General features: G+C 39.4%; 1 protein-coding gene across 1 annotated transcript in view; it reads left to right on the top strand.

Moving 5' to 3' along the window:
* The window catches only part of LAMC1 (laminin subunit gamma 1), a 133,497-nt gene that overhangs the window by 114,069 nt on the left and 3,764 nt on the right, over positions 1–15,664 (top strand). The window contains exons 20-28 of the mRNA XM_008074436.2: positions 1,656–1,812; positions 6,337–6,542; positions 6,976–7,055; positions 8,925–9,062; positions 9,591–9,735; positions 10,645–10,794; positions 11,016–11,130; positions 12,302–12,501; positions 13,628–13,786. Of these exons, the coding sequence (XP_008072627.2) occupies positions 1,656–1,812; positions 6,337–6,542; positions 6,976–7,055; positions 8,925–9,062; positions 9,591–9,735; positions 10,645–10,794; positions 11,016–11,130; positions 12,302–12,501; positions 13,628–13,786 (1,350 nt within the window). The remainder of the gene's footprint in view (positions 1–1,655; positions 1,813–6,336; positions 6,543–6,975; positions 7,056–8,924; positions 9,063–9,590; positions 9,736–10,644; positions 10,795–11,015; positions 11,131–12,301; positions 12,502–13,627; positions 13,787–15,664) is intronic.

Genomic DNA, 15,664 nt, shown 5'->3' on the forward strand with positions numbered 1-15,664 from the left:
CTAGGCTCAGGCGATGCTTCTGCCTCAGCCTTCCAAGTAGCTGGAACCATAGGTACGTGCCACAATGCCAGACTAATTTTTTGATTTATTGTAGAGACAAGGTCTCACCGTGTTGCCCAGCCTGGTCTTGAACCCCTGAACTCACAGTTCTTTCGCCTCAGCCTTCCAAAGTGCTGACATTACAGGTGTGAGCCACCATGCCTGACCTGACTTATATTCTAGTAAGGAGACAACTAAAATCATTAATTAATAGGCCAGCACTTTGGAAGGCTGAGGAGGGAGGGCCACTTGAGCCGATGAGTTCTAGATCAGTCTCAACAACATAGCGAGACCTCATCTCTACAAAAAATCAAAAAATTAGCCAGGCATTTTGTTGTATGCGTGTAGTCCCAGCTTCTCGGGAGGCTGAGACGGAAGGATGGCCTGAGCCCAGGAGGTCGAGGCTGTGGTGAACCTGATCCTTGCACTCCAGCCTGGGTACCAGGATGAGCCCCTGACTAAAAAATAAAATAAAATATTAATAATAAATTAATTAATAAACAGAAGAACGATAAATGCCAGAAGGAATACAAATGGAGATAACTGGGGGAAACAACTTTATTTAAGTTGTCTCTGAGGACATTCATTCTAGGTGAGACCTTAAGGACAAGAAGGAACAAGCCAAGTGAGAAGTAATGGTAGGTTCCAAGCAGAAGAAACGTGGTGTACAATAGCCTGGAAGCTGGGGAGTGGCTGGGGCCTGCTGAGTAAGGGGAGTGTGGCCTGTGATAAGGCAGGAGAGGTTGGTAGGGACAGCTTATATAGGACTATGTTGACCATAGAAAGGAGATTAGGTTTTATCTGAAATCCAGTGGGAATGCACTGAAGAAACCCTTAAAAGCTAGGACATCTAGTTTGTTTAAGGAGGAACACTCTGACTGCTCTGTAAAGAGTGATGGTCAGGAATGGAGCAGAAGGGGAATTCTCAATTGGATTGGATAGGTAACACATGTTTGGGGCAGGATAAGGAAGGAGAAGAATCAAGATGGGTCTTGAATTCTTTTACTTAAGGTAGCCAGAGGCCTTGTTTACAGAGATGGAGATCCCTTCCGGAGAATAGATTTTGGATGTGCAGTTTGAGATCCCTATCAGAGAACTGAATGGAGATATCAAGAAGGTCAGGGAGAGGTCAGAGGTAAAGAATCATCATCATGTAGTATTTAAAGTCAAAGGGCTGGGAGTGGTGGCTAATGCCTATAATTTCAGCACTTTGGAAGGCAGAGGCAAGAGGATTGCCTGAGCCCAGGGGTTCAAGACCAGCTTGGGCAACTTGGCGAGACCGTGTCTCTACAATAAATTTTTTAAAAAATTAGCTGGGATTGGTGGTGCATGCCTATAGTTCCAGTTACTTAGAAGGATGGTGGAAGGATGGCCTGAGCCCAGTAGATGGAGGCCTCAGTAGCCTTGAACATGTCACTGCACTCCAGCCTGGGTGACAGTGAGACTCCAACTCAAAAACTACCCATATCATCTATCCAAAAAGCATATATACCTGGAGTGTCTAGACCTACATATTCTTAGAGTACTGTGTTATTTCTGTAAAAGGTAGGATTGAGAGCCTCAGGGATGCTGTGTGTTCTACCTTTCCCTTTTCTTCCTTCCTTCATGACGTTTAGGTAGCTGATCATCGAGTGAAACTCCAGGAATTAGAGAGTCTTATAGCAAACCTTGGAACTGGGGATGAGATGGTGACAGATAAAGCCTTTGAGGATCGACTAAAGGAAGCAGAGAGGGAGGTGATGGATCTTCTTCGCGAGGCCCAGGATGTCAAAGGTACCCATGACTGAACAGTAGTATGAGGTGGACCAGTCTTTAGATATGGCTCCTAATCCAGGTTCATTAGTATTCTGATGTCTTTCTCAATTTTAAAGCTACCTGTAGAATATAACTTATTAACAGTATTTCAAAAAAACAGCCCATCAACTTAATGCTTTTTTTTTTTTGAATTGGAGTCTCACTCTGTTCCTCTAGGTAGAGGGCAATGGCACACTCACAGCCACCTCAGTCTTGACCTGCTGGGCTCATGTGATCCTTCCACTTCAGCCTTCCAGGTAGCTGGGACGACAGGCATGTACCACCATGCCCAGCTGATTTTTTGATCGATTGTAGAGACAAGGTTTTGCCAAGTTGTTCAGGCTGGTCTCAAACTCATGGGCTCAGGCAATCCTCTTACTTCTGCCTCCCCAAATGCTGGGCTTATAGGCATGAACCACCATGCCCGCCTAATGCCTTAAGATATAATAAACATAAATATATAAAGTATATATTTCCAGCTTATAAAGACTATCAGATGTTCAAATTTCAAGCATTTTATTAATCAATTTCATTACAAGGTATTTAGAAATAGTTGTAAAAATCAGTTAAAGGCATACAATTTTATATGCATTATTTTTAAGTAGAAAATTTGAACTTCATTTTAGTGAATGAGAATTTATTTTATACACTGCTTTATTTCCTTAGGATTCTCATAAGGAAAAAATGTGGTTTTCAAGTATTAACCGAACAGCTAGCTACTGAATATACACACTTGGCATTTACAAAAAGAAACATTAGAAAGTGGTGCCTACTCTTGTATTTTTTGTCTAATTAGCAAACAAATGCATTAATAACATTATATAAAACTAGATGTTTTATATATTATGTCCACTTCTAGGTCCTTTGTAATTATATCAGTCTTTTGCACACGATCTGGTGAGGCTAGTGATAAGGAGAGAAGAGGTGCTTAAGATTTAAAGGACAATATGTTTATTTTAACATACTTTATTCACTTTAAAAGAAACTTCACTTTTAAAACTTTGAAATTAAAAAAGTTTTTTTAAGTATTTTACTTGCTTTTTAAGTCACCTTATTTTATTTATATTCTTACTTTGTGAATTAGGCTTTTTTCTAAACCTAGGCAAGTCCTTTTGTTTACAGAGAGTGCCCATGGTATAGTAAGTATTTATTTAATGTCATCAGTGGATTCTTGGACACTGCGCTTTAAGAGAAGCAATGTGCTATATGATACTACAAGATCTTAACTTTTGCTTATTAATTAGTCTGTGGCAAAATTGGTTTCATTATGCAGTATATCATCTCCCTTAAAGTTGCAGCTTCCAAGCACTTATCGACAACATTAAGTGAGCACCTACAGTATGTGAGGCACTGTACTAAATGCCAGTGATGAAAAGATGAATGTGATGCTGTTCCTGCTGTCAAGGTGCTCGCCATTGAGCTGAGGTCACTTTTGTTTTGGGTCTTTCCAACATTGAGATGCAAGTGTTCACAGATACACATAGTAAATATGCATTAAAATTAGTATATTGGCAGGATATGGTGGCTTATGCCTATAATCCCAGCACTCTGGGAGAGGAGAGGACTGCTTGAGCCTAGGAGTTCAAGACCAGCCTGGGCAACGTAGTGAGACTTCGTCTCTACAAAAAATAAATGAATTTAGCTGGGTGTGGTGGCACATGCCTGTAACCCCAGTTACTTGGAAGGCTGAGGCGGGGGTATCACTTGACCTCAGAAGTCAAGGCTGCAGTGAGCCGTGATTGTGTCATTACCCTCCAACTTGGGCGACAGAGTGAAACCCCAACTCAAAAAAAAAAAAGGTAAAAATAGAATTAATGTACTTGGGACACCAGTGTAAGTCTGTAAAAGTAGTGAAGGTAGAAAAGGAAGAAATTGGATATATCTTGTTTTGGCCAGTTTGTTTTTAGGTTTGTTTTTTTTTAATTGGAGTCTCATTCCATTGCCCAGGCTGGAGAGCAGTGGCACATTCACGGCCACCCCAGCATTGACCCACTGGGCTCAGGAGGGCCTTCTACCTCAGTCCTCCAAGTAGCTGGAACTACAGGCGCGCGCTACCACACCTGGCTAATTTTTGATTTATTGTAGGGTCGAGGTCTCACCAAATTGCTGGGGCCGGTCTCAAACCCGCAGGCTCAGGCAGTCTACTCACCTCAGCCTTCCAAAGTGCTGGGATTACAGGCTGAGCCACTGAGCCCGGCCATTGTTTGATTTTTGTAGTTCAGAAATTGTTCCATGGGGTCAGTTTTTAGAAATTGAAAAAATAAAATGAGAGGTCAGTAGCTTATTAAGTACCAATCCGTCCATCCAAGAGCTGGGGTTTGGTACCGGCAGCTCTGGTACTGGCACCACCAGCAATAGTATGTCGAGGGCAGGAAAGGAGGGTCACCCAGTGTCGGCACCTGTCCAGGCTTCAAGCATTTTGGTGCAGCCTCTGCTGTTTATGTCTCCCATCATTCTGCTTACTGTTCTGTGAGCAAGCAGGTGATTCTGTTGGATGGAAGTTCTAATGAGAGCCATGGCCATCATACATTCCTCTGCTGGGAGGGGGAACCAAATGGGCTGCTGTTCTTGGAGCATGACAGTGAAACAAGGGTTAAAATCTACTCCCTACTCCCTACCCAAGTTGTAGAGTTCCTGGCTGATCTATCCTGTTGAGGGTCAAACTAGCCAAGAATGAAAATATCTCCATAACAATTTTATCTTTTAAGACTATCCTTAAGTATTTGTGTGTATTTTAAACTTGGGTTTATTCCACAGATTTGAGAGGAAATTCTGTGGTGCAGTTAGGTCTTGCAAGTAGACACTCAGAATGGGAAGGCATTTTAAGTGAACCTACTAGATAGGTTATCTACTCTCTTTTCAGATACTATTTTTTCCCTAAAGAACTGGGCAGAGAAATCAATATCTGTTGTATTCTTGAAGGTTTAAAAGGAAGGGGATTCTATAACCCCATTGGCTGTTTATGCCTCCTAAATCTGAATGGTAAACTTGTTTTTATTCTCTGTATTTTTTTTTTTTTTTTTAATCTTTAGATTAGGCTGGGTGTGGTGGCTCAAGCCTGTAATCTTAGCACTTTGGGATGCCGGGAGGTGAGAGGATTGCCTGAGCCCAGGTGTTTGAGACCAGCATGGGCAACTTGGTGAGACTTCGTCTCTACAATAAATCAAAAAATTAGCCAGGCATGGTGGTACACGCTTGTAGTTCCAGCTACTTGGAAGGCTGAGGAGGCAGAAGGATCACTTGAACCCAGCAGATCAAGGCTGTGGTAGCCATGAGTGTAACACTACACTCCAGCCTGGGCGACTGGGTGAGACTCCAGCTCAAAAAAAAAAAAAAAAAAAGAAAAAGAAGAAAACACTTTAGATTATCAAAGAATTGTTTAAGTAATCCTCCAAGCAGGACCACTGTGTATAGTTAGAGTTGTGTAGTACATCACCTTTGCATGTCTTTGATGGCCCTACTTCCAACTTGATATTTTCCAAACCTGTATTCATCTTTATTGATCTTTGACCTTTCAGCATTTTTTACATTCCTTGGACAATTTAGACCACAACACTGTGCATCATGCCAAAATAAGAACTGTCTTTTTTTTTAGTCAGAGTCTCACTCTGTTGCCCACTGACGCTAACCCGCCACTGCAGCCTCAACCTGCTGGGCTTAGGCAATCCCTCTGCCTCAGCCTTCCAAGTAACTGGGACTATAGGTGTTTGCCACCACACTGGGCTAATTTTTTTTATTTATTGTAGAGACAATGTCTCACCACATTGCCCAAGCTGGTCTTGAACTTCTGGGCTCAGGCAGTCCTCTTGCCTCAGTCTCCCAAAGTGCTGGGATTATAGTTGTGAGCCACCGAGCCTGCCTTATATTTGTATGGGCTTATATTGATCTTTTGATTGATTAGGATCTGAGTATGATGTTTAGGTTGAATGGACATAATTAATAAAGGAAAATTTGAAGAACTATTCAAAAGCAGAGATCTACTTGAAAAAAATTACATGGATGTGCTGGGGCATGGGGGTGGCAGCAAGTGTCTATTTAATTTAAAATACAAAATGAGTTTAAATTGCCACACTTCAATATCTGTTTTGAACCTAATTTTTTTCTGGGTTTTAACAAACATTCAGCTGTCTGAGCTGGCAGCATTTTTAACAACATTGTATATCGATGATTAAATCTGGCATGGACTGGAATATCAAAATCAGACTTTCTTTCCTTCACCAAACTTTACTTGGGTTACTTCTTTTTGCCAACTGCTGTGTACAACTGGCAGTGTAGTGATAAGAAAAAAGTCAAGTGGGACGGGTGGGCCCACAATTGGAGAACGCAATGAAGGGACCCACTGGGCATGGTAAGCACTGACCGGCTCTGCTGGTGGGCTCAGGGAAACCTACCAGAGTGGTCTTATGTTTGGAAAGGTGGAGGCACACAGTACCTCGAGTTTCATGTGAGATCGTGTGGCCCTCTTCAGATAATTTATAGGCTTTCTTCTGCAACCCATTTCAGATGTAGACCAGAATCTGATGGATCGCCTCCAGAGAGTGAATAACACTCTGTCCAGCCAAATTAGCCGTTTACAGAATATCCGGAATACCATTGAAGAGACTGGAAATTTGGCTGAACAAGCACGTACCCGAGTAGAGAGCACAGAGCAGTTGATTGAAATTGCATCCAGAGAACTCGAGAAAGCAAAAGTTGCTGCTGCCAACGTGGTGAGTGATTGCAAACGTCTGAGTTGGGGCTGGGAGAGTCCCTTGGTAATTTGTAGCAAGTCTGTTACTGGCAGTGGAGTGTTTCTTCAGCTAAATTGCATCTTTTTGTTTGTCCCTAACTATGGAGCAAGAAAGCCATGTTGCTCTTAATTGGCATGAAGCAGTTATTACAAACTGGATAAAAATCAAGGGACATCTGGGTTATTTCTCTAGCTTTGTTCCCTCTGTGGTACTAGGCAATTTAATCTTTATTTATCCTTGACTGATAATAGAATCTGTAATCAAGAGTGCTGATATTAAGTAAAGAACTGTGAAAATAAGAAGGGGCCTTCTTTTTGCCCTCTAACATGAATACAAATTTAGTTTTGATGCTTTCTTTATTAAATTTAAATAATTCAGTCCTTTGAGAATAAGTGCTTTATTTCCTCTTCAGTCAGTCACTCAGCCAGAGTCTACGGGGGACCCAAACAACATGACTCTTTTGGCAGAAGAGGCTCGGAAGCTCGCCGAACGGTAACCTCCAAATCCCTGTTCATTGGTTAAGTCATAGCTTTCCTTATGGTGTGTATGTGTTGGCCTGTCCCATAATCCATGAACACTTTCCATGTGACCCACTTTTGCAGAGTTGCCTCTCATTTCTGAAATGTTAACAGCCATATGTACTCTTTATTTCTTTTGCTTTGAAATTAGAATATTCACTTTGAATATTAGAATATGATGATTTGAAGAAAAATTATATTTGTGCATCTCAAAGAATACCACAACACCTTTAGATTTTTAACTTTAAGGCCTTCAAGTTAATAGATTTCTAGGAAGCTCAGTAGAATCTAATTATTAATTTAAAAAATATTTCTGACTTTTTAACAAAAATGTTTATTTTTAAATTCTCAATACAAAAACATTTACTAACCCATAGTACACTTAAAAATCAGCCAAAGGCAACAGACCATTTTCAATCCTGATTTTTCTTTTTAATTGAGGTCTCACTCTGTCACCCTGACTGGAGAGCAGTGGTGTGATCACGGCTTATCACAGCCTCACCTAGACCTCATAGACTTAGGCCTGCCTCAGCCTCCCTAGTAGCTGGGACTGTAGGTGCATGCCACCATACCCAACTGATTTTTTTTTTTCTTGCAGAGACAAAGTCTCACTATGTTGCCCAGGTTGGTCTCAAGTGCCTGGCTCAGGCAATCCTCTTCCTTCAACCTATCAAAGTAAAGGGGTTATAGGCATGAGCTAAGGAGCCCGGCATCATTCCTGATTTTTAAAGATTTTTAAAAATTAAGTGTAGTGTAATTTCTTTAGAAGACTTTAAATTTAATAGGCATCAAGTTATAAAAATTTTTTTAAAAATAAAATTGCTATAATATAGGCTTCATGAGGGCAGGCAAATGTATTTTATTCATTGCTAAAGCCCCAGTGCATGGCATATAGTAGGTATTCAATAAATGTTGAATGCTTTATAGAATAGTTAATGGACCTCATGGGGTGGGTACTTGAATAAGACTAAGGCTAGAATTTTAGCCTGTGTCCAGAGCAGTTCTACAGGCTTCTTGCTTTAACATGTGCTTTCTTTCTGTTCTTTGTGAATGTGAATGTGTAAGCTATGTCAACTGGTTCACAGACCATCTGTGGTTTCATAGCTGGGTTTTCCTTCTTAAAAAATCCAGCTCAGCATTATGGAAAGCTCCCAAGAAATTTATCTTGGAGATAAATTTATTTTAGTGGGCTTCATACAAGGATTTTGAATGAAAGTTTATCAGACCAAAAAGATTGACTATGTACTGCAGTGCGACAGTGTAATATGAAATTTTAGATGTGGAAAAACCTTAGCAGTGATCCAACTAAAATGCATTATTTGACTGGAGACCCTGCTGATATACATATTCACTACCGTTTAGCATTGAGTTACATTTCCTGACAATAATTTAGATTGCATATGCAAAGTCTAAATAGTCAAAACTGTTTTAAGACTGTATAGTAACTGAACTAGACTAGCAGATTGTTGTTAATAAAGAGTAGGCCTGGGATTTGTGTTTATAACTAGGTAAATGATTTCTTGCTACCACTCACAATTTCTAAGTAAATTACTCATAAATATATTTAAAAGTAGTTTTTCTGAAGAATTATAGATATTTTCCCCTATAAATTTTATGCCATTAATTTTCTTGGAAAATAACTTTATCTCAGTTTACAAAATACTATTTATAAATTCAACCCTACGGAAATGATCACAAAATTCCAAATTTAAGAGGTCTTTCAATAATATAGAACTCTGCCAACATTGGTAGATATCATAAAGTAAGCATTACTTAAATTTATTACTTCTTTCCCTATTAGATGGTTCTGTTTCGTGACTTATTTTTTCTTTTATCTGTACAGTCACAAACAAGAAGCTGATGACATTGTACGAGTTGCAAAGACAGCCAATGACACATCAACCGAGGCGTACAATCTGCTTTTGAGGACACTAGCAGGAGAAAATCAAACAGCATTTGAGATTGAAGAGCTTAATAGGAAGTGAGTATAAGTTAAAAGTGGTTTATAGCCTTTCAAATGTTCTTGTAACACTAGTTCAGTGAAGAATTAAGTGCTGGTGGATTCGGGGCATGCATTCATGCAGTAAGATTTCCTTTGTTAATCATGCTTTTGAAAAGGCACAGTAATTAGAGCAGGGGATGTGGAGCTAGCCACAGAGATTTGGTTTGATTCAATTACTGTAACAAGATGAGCCATGATATTTAAAATTCTGCATAAGTTAAAAGGAAAAAGATATGATAGAATAAGTAGAGAAAACATACTTGCACTACAAATCTTTAAAGGGTGTCTGAAATCAACTGTATGGTAAGCCATACATCATAAATAAAGTGATGAAGTAAAATGTAAATTTATACTTAATGTTGGTATTAAAATGAGAGCATTTTAGCATAGCATTTCTTTTGAGGTTTTAGGCATGGTGTCACAGTGATGTAAACTAGATTGTAACTGGTTAACATCAAGCTTAAAAGCACCGAAGATTTTCATTCAGTCACACCATTTGTTCCTTAGGTATGAACAAGCAAAGAACATCTCCCAGGATCTGGAGAAACAAGCTGCCCGAGTCCATGAGGAGGCCAAGAGAGCTGGTGATAAGGCTGTGGAGATCTATGCCAGTGTGGCCCAGCTGATGCCTGTGGACTCAGAGGCACTGGAGGTATGGGGGACAGCCTACATGCACAGTCTCCCTCCCAGAGTCCCCCCTCCAGTCCCCTCCCTGTTCCTCCCTCCTCTGTCTGCCTGCTGAGTAAAGTTTAGTTCTACTTTATGTATGGTAATAGAACTTATCAAGGTAAATAGCAAAGACTACTTTAAGGGTATAAATGATCATTCGTAAATTTTTATTGCAAATCCAAATGTTAACCATACATTTAAATTACTTCAAACAGAAGTAAGACCCTTACTCCTGGGGACTGTCTGGTAGAGACCTAGAAAGAGAAAAGAGAGTAGTCTAAATGCTCTGGGACAGGTATAATATTTTGCTGTTGGTAAGACTTTATTTCATATCTGTCCTCTCATTGTGGGTCCTTATTTCAAGCTCTGTCTAAATGGTGCATTTTTGCATTAAACTTTACTGTGAAATTACTGTGTTTCACTTCTTATATCTGAGGTGTTGATGTGATATTTACTCTAAAGATTTAAGTCTCTTCAACCAGATACATGTTATCTGATTGTGTGTGTTTGAAATTCGGAAATTGGCAAGACTACCCTATCAGGGTAAAAGGCAGAACAGTGGCAGTGGTGTTGGAAAGCTGGGGTGGAGACTGACTGGAAGGGGATGAAACTAAGCTTCTTGGGGTGATGAAAATATTCTCTATGTTGATTTGGGTGTCGGTTACAGAGGTAAATATCTTTGTCAAAACTCATCAAACTACATGAAAATGCTATGTATTCATTCCACTCTATGTAAAATATATCTCAGTTTTTATTAAAAAAAGAAATGGTCCATAAAATCTTGACCTGAGCTGTTCTTCTAAAAATACCTATAAAGTATTAGAGTTCCTGAGCCTATCTTTTCATCCGTTGATTTATTTTATCTAAAATGTAGTGATCTTACTTTTCACAGAATGAAGCAAATAAAATAAAGAAGGAAGCCGAGGATCTGGACCGTCTGATTGATCAGAAGTTAAAAGATTATGAGGACCTCAGAGAAGACATGAGAGGGAAGGAACTTGAAGTAAAGGAACTTCTAGAGGATGGAAAGATTGAACAGCAGGTTGGTTTGATTTGCTAGTTGCTTCATTTCTTGAGTCCAGGAGTAAGCTAAGTCTGTAATGATAGCACAGTGCTTAGAGGAGAGCCTTCTACATGGTGGCGGGGCCCAACATGCCACGTGCTGGGAAGTTTCAGAGTGGCGGTTTTGAGGAGTCTTGTTATGAGGAGAGAGAAGGCATTTGCTGTGGAGGGTTTGTTCTCTGATCTGCCATGTGTTTGCAGACTGCAGACCAACTCCTTGCCCGAGCAGATGCTGCCAAGGCTCTTGCCGAAGAGGCTGCAAAAAGGGGACGAGATACCTTACAAGAAGCCAATGACATCCTCAACAACCTGAAAGGTACAAAAGGCTGAGATAACAGAGTAAATGTGTAGTTTCCTCCACTAGGGTGATTTTCTTTTTTTTTTAATCATAATTTTATGACACTTATTACATCATTCCCAACACCCTCCTTTTTTTAAATCCTAAAATATTTCAGAGAGAAATCCTAGCTGGGCGCAGTAGCTCATACCTATAATCCCAACACTTTGGGAGGTGGAGGCAAGAGGATTGCCTGAGCCCAGGGGTTCGAGACCAGCCAAATTTGGCGAGACCTCATCTCTACAATAAATAAAAATATTAGCCGGGTGTGGTGCCATGTGCCTGTAGTCCCAGCTACTTGGAAGGCTATGGTGGAAGGATCACCTGAGCCAGCAGTTCAAGGCTACAGTGACCATGAGGATACCATTGCACTCAAGCCTGGGTGACAGAGTGAGACTCGGACTCAAAAACAAAGAGAATTCCCAGAGAGCATATTACCTTTTATCCCTGCATGCTTCAGTATGAAAACAACAAAAGAAGACATTTTCTTATGTTAGGGTAACTCATGTAACCACGCACGTATTTAGTTGACTTATGTTGGTAAATGGAGATTATCTTTCATTTCTCTGCCAATAGCATCTAATTCTTTGTGTTTTCTTTTTTCACCCCAAATAGAAGTATATCCAATTCACTGAGTAGCTCTGGATTCACTCTGATAGAACAGTCATAAGTTCTATAAATATGGAAATTTTATAGGATAATAGTTGAAGGTATGAGCTGCAGTGTCAAGTAGGCCTTAGTTCAAAACCCTGCACTGCAAATTGTCTAACTTCTTTAATCATCGGTTTTCTTATGTATAAAAATGATATAACCTGTGTATCAGGGACATAAAACTCTTAACTTAGTACCAGATGTACAGTATACACTAAATAAATTGTAGCTTTGATACTGGTTGAGGTATAATAAATGGCCTGCCCAGGAACTCTGCATTAAAGCAAAGTTTTCAAGTGGAAATTCCCTTTCTAGAAACAGAAGTACGTTTGTATGTAGAGACATGTACTGTGCTCTTCTGAGATTTCAGCCCATGCTGTTTTCCATTTTTCCCCAACTTTCATTGTTTGTAAAACAAAATACAGTTGCAGTTCCCTGAAAGGTCTCTTTTTTGCTATTGGAAGTTTAGTTCACATATGTTTCCTTGAACTCTGTTTAGATTTCGATCGACGTGTGAACGACAACAAGACGGCTGCAGAGGAGGCACTAAAGAAGATTCCTGCCATCAACCAGACCATCACAGAAGCCAATGAAAAGACGCGGGAGGCACAGCTGGCACTGGGCAATGCTGCAGCAGATGCCACAGAGGCCAAGAACAAGGCACATGAGGCAGAGAGCATCGCGAGCGCCGTCCAGCAGGTGTGTGCTATCTTTTCTGTGAGACAGTCTCTGCTTGTGCATTTCTGTGGTCACTTGCCAGTTTCTTTTCAGATCCCTAAAACTCTTACAGGTTTTTTCCTTGGCTCCAGTAAAACTGTCTTGAACCATACTTGCCTTTCATTTTTTTAAAAACTAGGTATTATAATAAGTAATCACATTGATTAAGGAGGGGGAATCTATAAAAAAGGACTTTAGTCTAAAATTTCTACTATGTCTCAGCGTAGGGTTTGTGATATTAGTAAGAGGGATAGCTTCAGAGGGCTATAGGGTTTTTTTCCCACACACAAAATCAGACTCTTTCTAAATAAACGTACGTATTTGACCTGGGCAGCTGCCTTTATTCTCATTACATAAATTGCCTTATCATCACAGTTTTCAACCTCTTCTTCAAGCACTTTGGCATTTCTAAGCCACTCCTCTAGAGACTTTTTGTCTGACTAACTGCCACTGCTAGGATTCTTTATACTCATCTTAGAGAATAATTTCTTAGGCTGACTGTTTCCTATTTTAAGATCAATCTTTTTGCTTTATTTAAAGGAGAGATCAGAGCAGTTCTAAAACTAGGTATTTAAGAATCACAAATTTCTTAGTTTCTTTGGAACAGTTGGCTTTTGGATTAATTATATTTTATAAAATACTCACAAATTAGGATTGTGGTCTTTCTTTATATTGTGGTAAACTGCCATGACCAAGCTAGCTTTGAATTAAAAATTGATCCAAGTGAAAGTATCCAATTAATATAATGTGGTATAAGTGTACACTATAAAGTGTTTATCATTTTGTTAGCTATGTAACCTCATCTAAAAATGACATTAATAGAATAGAAAGTTTCTGGGATGAAAGAAGAGGATACAGTGAAAGTGCTTTAGAAAACATAAAATGCTCTTATGTTGGGTAGTAATGTTATTTTTTATTTACTGTTAAAATTTAGAGCTAAACTAAATAATAATATAAGTCATGAAATAGCATAATTCAATGTAGTATTCTTTCTGGACTTAATTTTTGAGGCATTTTACAAATTATAAAAGGAGTAGAAGCATACTTTAGAAAAAGAAAAGCTTTTATTTTTATGTTTTAATTAACAGTTTGCATATTTTATGCCTAGAATGCTACCAGCACCAAGGCAGAAGCTGAAAGAACTTTTGCAGAAGTTACAGATCTGGATAATGAGGTGAACAATATGTTGAAGCAGCTACAAGAAGCAGAAAAAGAGCTGAAGAAAAAACAAGATGACGCTGACCAGGATATGATGATGGCAGGGATGGTAAGAGTTCTTGACATATTTGTTTGTAGGCAGAAGGTAAGGGGTGCTTAATAATAAAGATCCCCAGCTTGTTGAGAAGACTCTCGTCACATTTTCTGGTCAAGAATTGGGTTAGTAGCTTACATAAAAAACCAAGAATCTGAATCTCTTGCCAGATATTTTTGTTGCACAATTGTGCTGTCCCAAAACTACTCTCCATTAAAAGCAAACACTGTTTTATACATTTGAGATTTATGATATTAGAAAGTATGTATCTGTATTTTTCAACAGGTAATGTATAAGTGGTATAAAATAAAAAAGGAACAAAAGCACTGCAGTGGAAAGTTAATTTCCTTCCTTTTCTTGTTCTCCCAGCAACTTGTTCCTTAAAGTCAAAGAACAGTTTCTTGTATATAAGAAATGTTTGAAGATAGCATTGTCCCCCACCCCACCAAAAAATACCAGACATAAATCCAGTTTAATTTTTTACCTTTTGTGATGATGTGTATACATAGCACTATTGATAACAAAATTAACTTGTGAATGTAGGGCCCAGGAAAGAGCTATAGTCTTTTGCTGTTCTGTGCTATATTTTGCTTTGGAAAGACTTTAGTGGAGTCATAATGGGATTGTTCCTTTCCAGTACAGTGTAACAATCACAGTAATGACATGCCTGAACTTGTTCTTCGTGTACTTGCAGTGCAAGGAAGAAGTCCTTTCTTTCACTGCTGCTGAAAAACAGGGCCCCTCATTGTGAGTCATTTTTACCTTGAAAGGAAAGAAGTACAGGGCCTATGGATCTCAGTAAAGAAGACTCTAAAGAAGTTGGAAACAGGAAGTCTCCTTGTGCAAACACCTGATTTTACTCCTCTTTTTGTGTTTTTTGTTTGTTTGAATTGTTCTAGTTTTCTGTGGTACAGTGTGTCTCAAGTGGAAATTCCCATACAGTAAAAATAGATATTTCTTATATGGATTTTATTCTTTTTTTTCCTTTTTTTTTTTTTGAGTTGGAGTCTCATTCCATCGCCCAGGCTGGAGTGCAGTAGCACACACGCTCAACGGCCTCCCTAGCGTCGGCCTGCTGGGCTCTGGCGACCCTTCTTCCTCAGTCTTCCAAGTAGCTGGAACTACAGGCGTATGCTACCACGTCCAGCTTTTTTTTTTTTTTTTTTTATTGTAGAGACAAGGTCTTGCCAAGTTGCCTGGGCTCATCTCGAACCCACGGGCTTAGGCAATCCATTCACCTTGGCCTCCCAAAGGGCTGGGCTTACAGGCTGAGTCATGAGCCTGGCTGGTTTCATTCTTAATATGATTATAGAAACATTAGGTTTAGATTCTGTTGAAAATGAAAAGGATATATTCTTCATGAACTTCAAGAAAGGGTTTGGATTTAATTCAAAGGTTGGAAAGAAGAGCTTGTTATTCTTGGTAAATAGCTTCTAAAGAAACAAATCACCCGCACATAAGTGATCCTATCTGTATTTATATCAGTTCTGAAAGGCCAGCATTTGATCAGTATTGTTTGAGGGAAGACTCATGGCTGTTCGTGGAAGGGGAAGCTGGAGATCACAGGTTAAATGCAGAGGCATTGTCCTGGGCAGGCCCTAGTCAAGTCCTTTCTTCCTTTCTCCTAGTGTCCTAGCAGGCAAGCCTGTGAAGGCTCCAGAAGAACAGCTGTGATTTGAGCAGAGATTAATCATTTATTTGTGAAGGCTTTTTGCCTGGATTTCTTTTTTCTTCCTAAAATTTCCACATTGTTTTGATCCCAAAGTTTTTGTGTTGTCTCAACCAAAAACTAGGAAAAACAATTATGTGGTAGGAAGCTCAAAGCCACTCATTTATATCCTGACTAAATTTATTTGTGAGAGCATCTGTTTTCTGATATTTAGACACTTCCTC

The sequence above is a fragment of the Carlito syrichta genome, unplaced genomic scaffold (assembly GCF_000164805.1).
Source record: "Carlito syrichta isolate Samal-C Ts95f unplaced genomic scaffold, Tarsius_syrichta-2.0.1 Scaffold316427, whole genome shotgun sequence".
Lineage (NCBI taxonomy): Eukaryota > Metazoa > Chordata > Mammalia > Primates > Tarsiidae > Carlito > Carlito syrichta.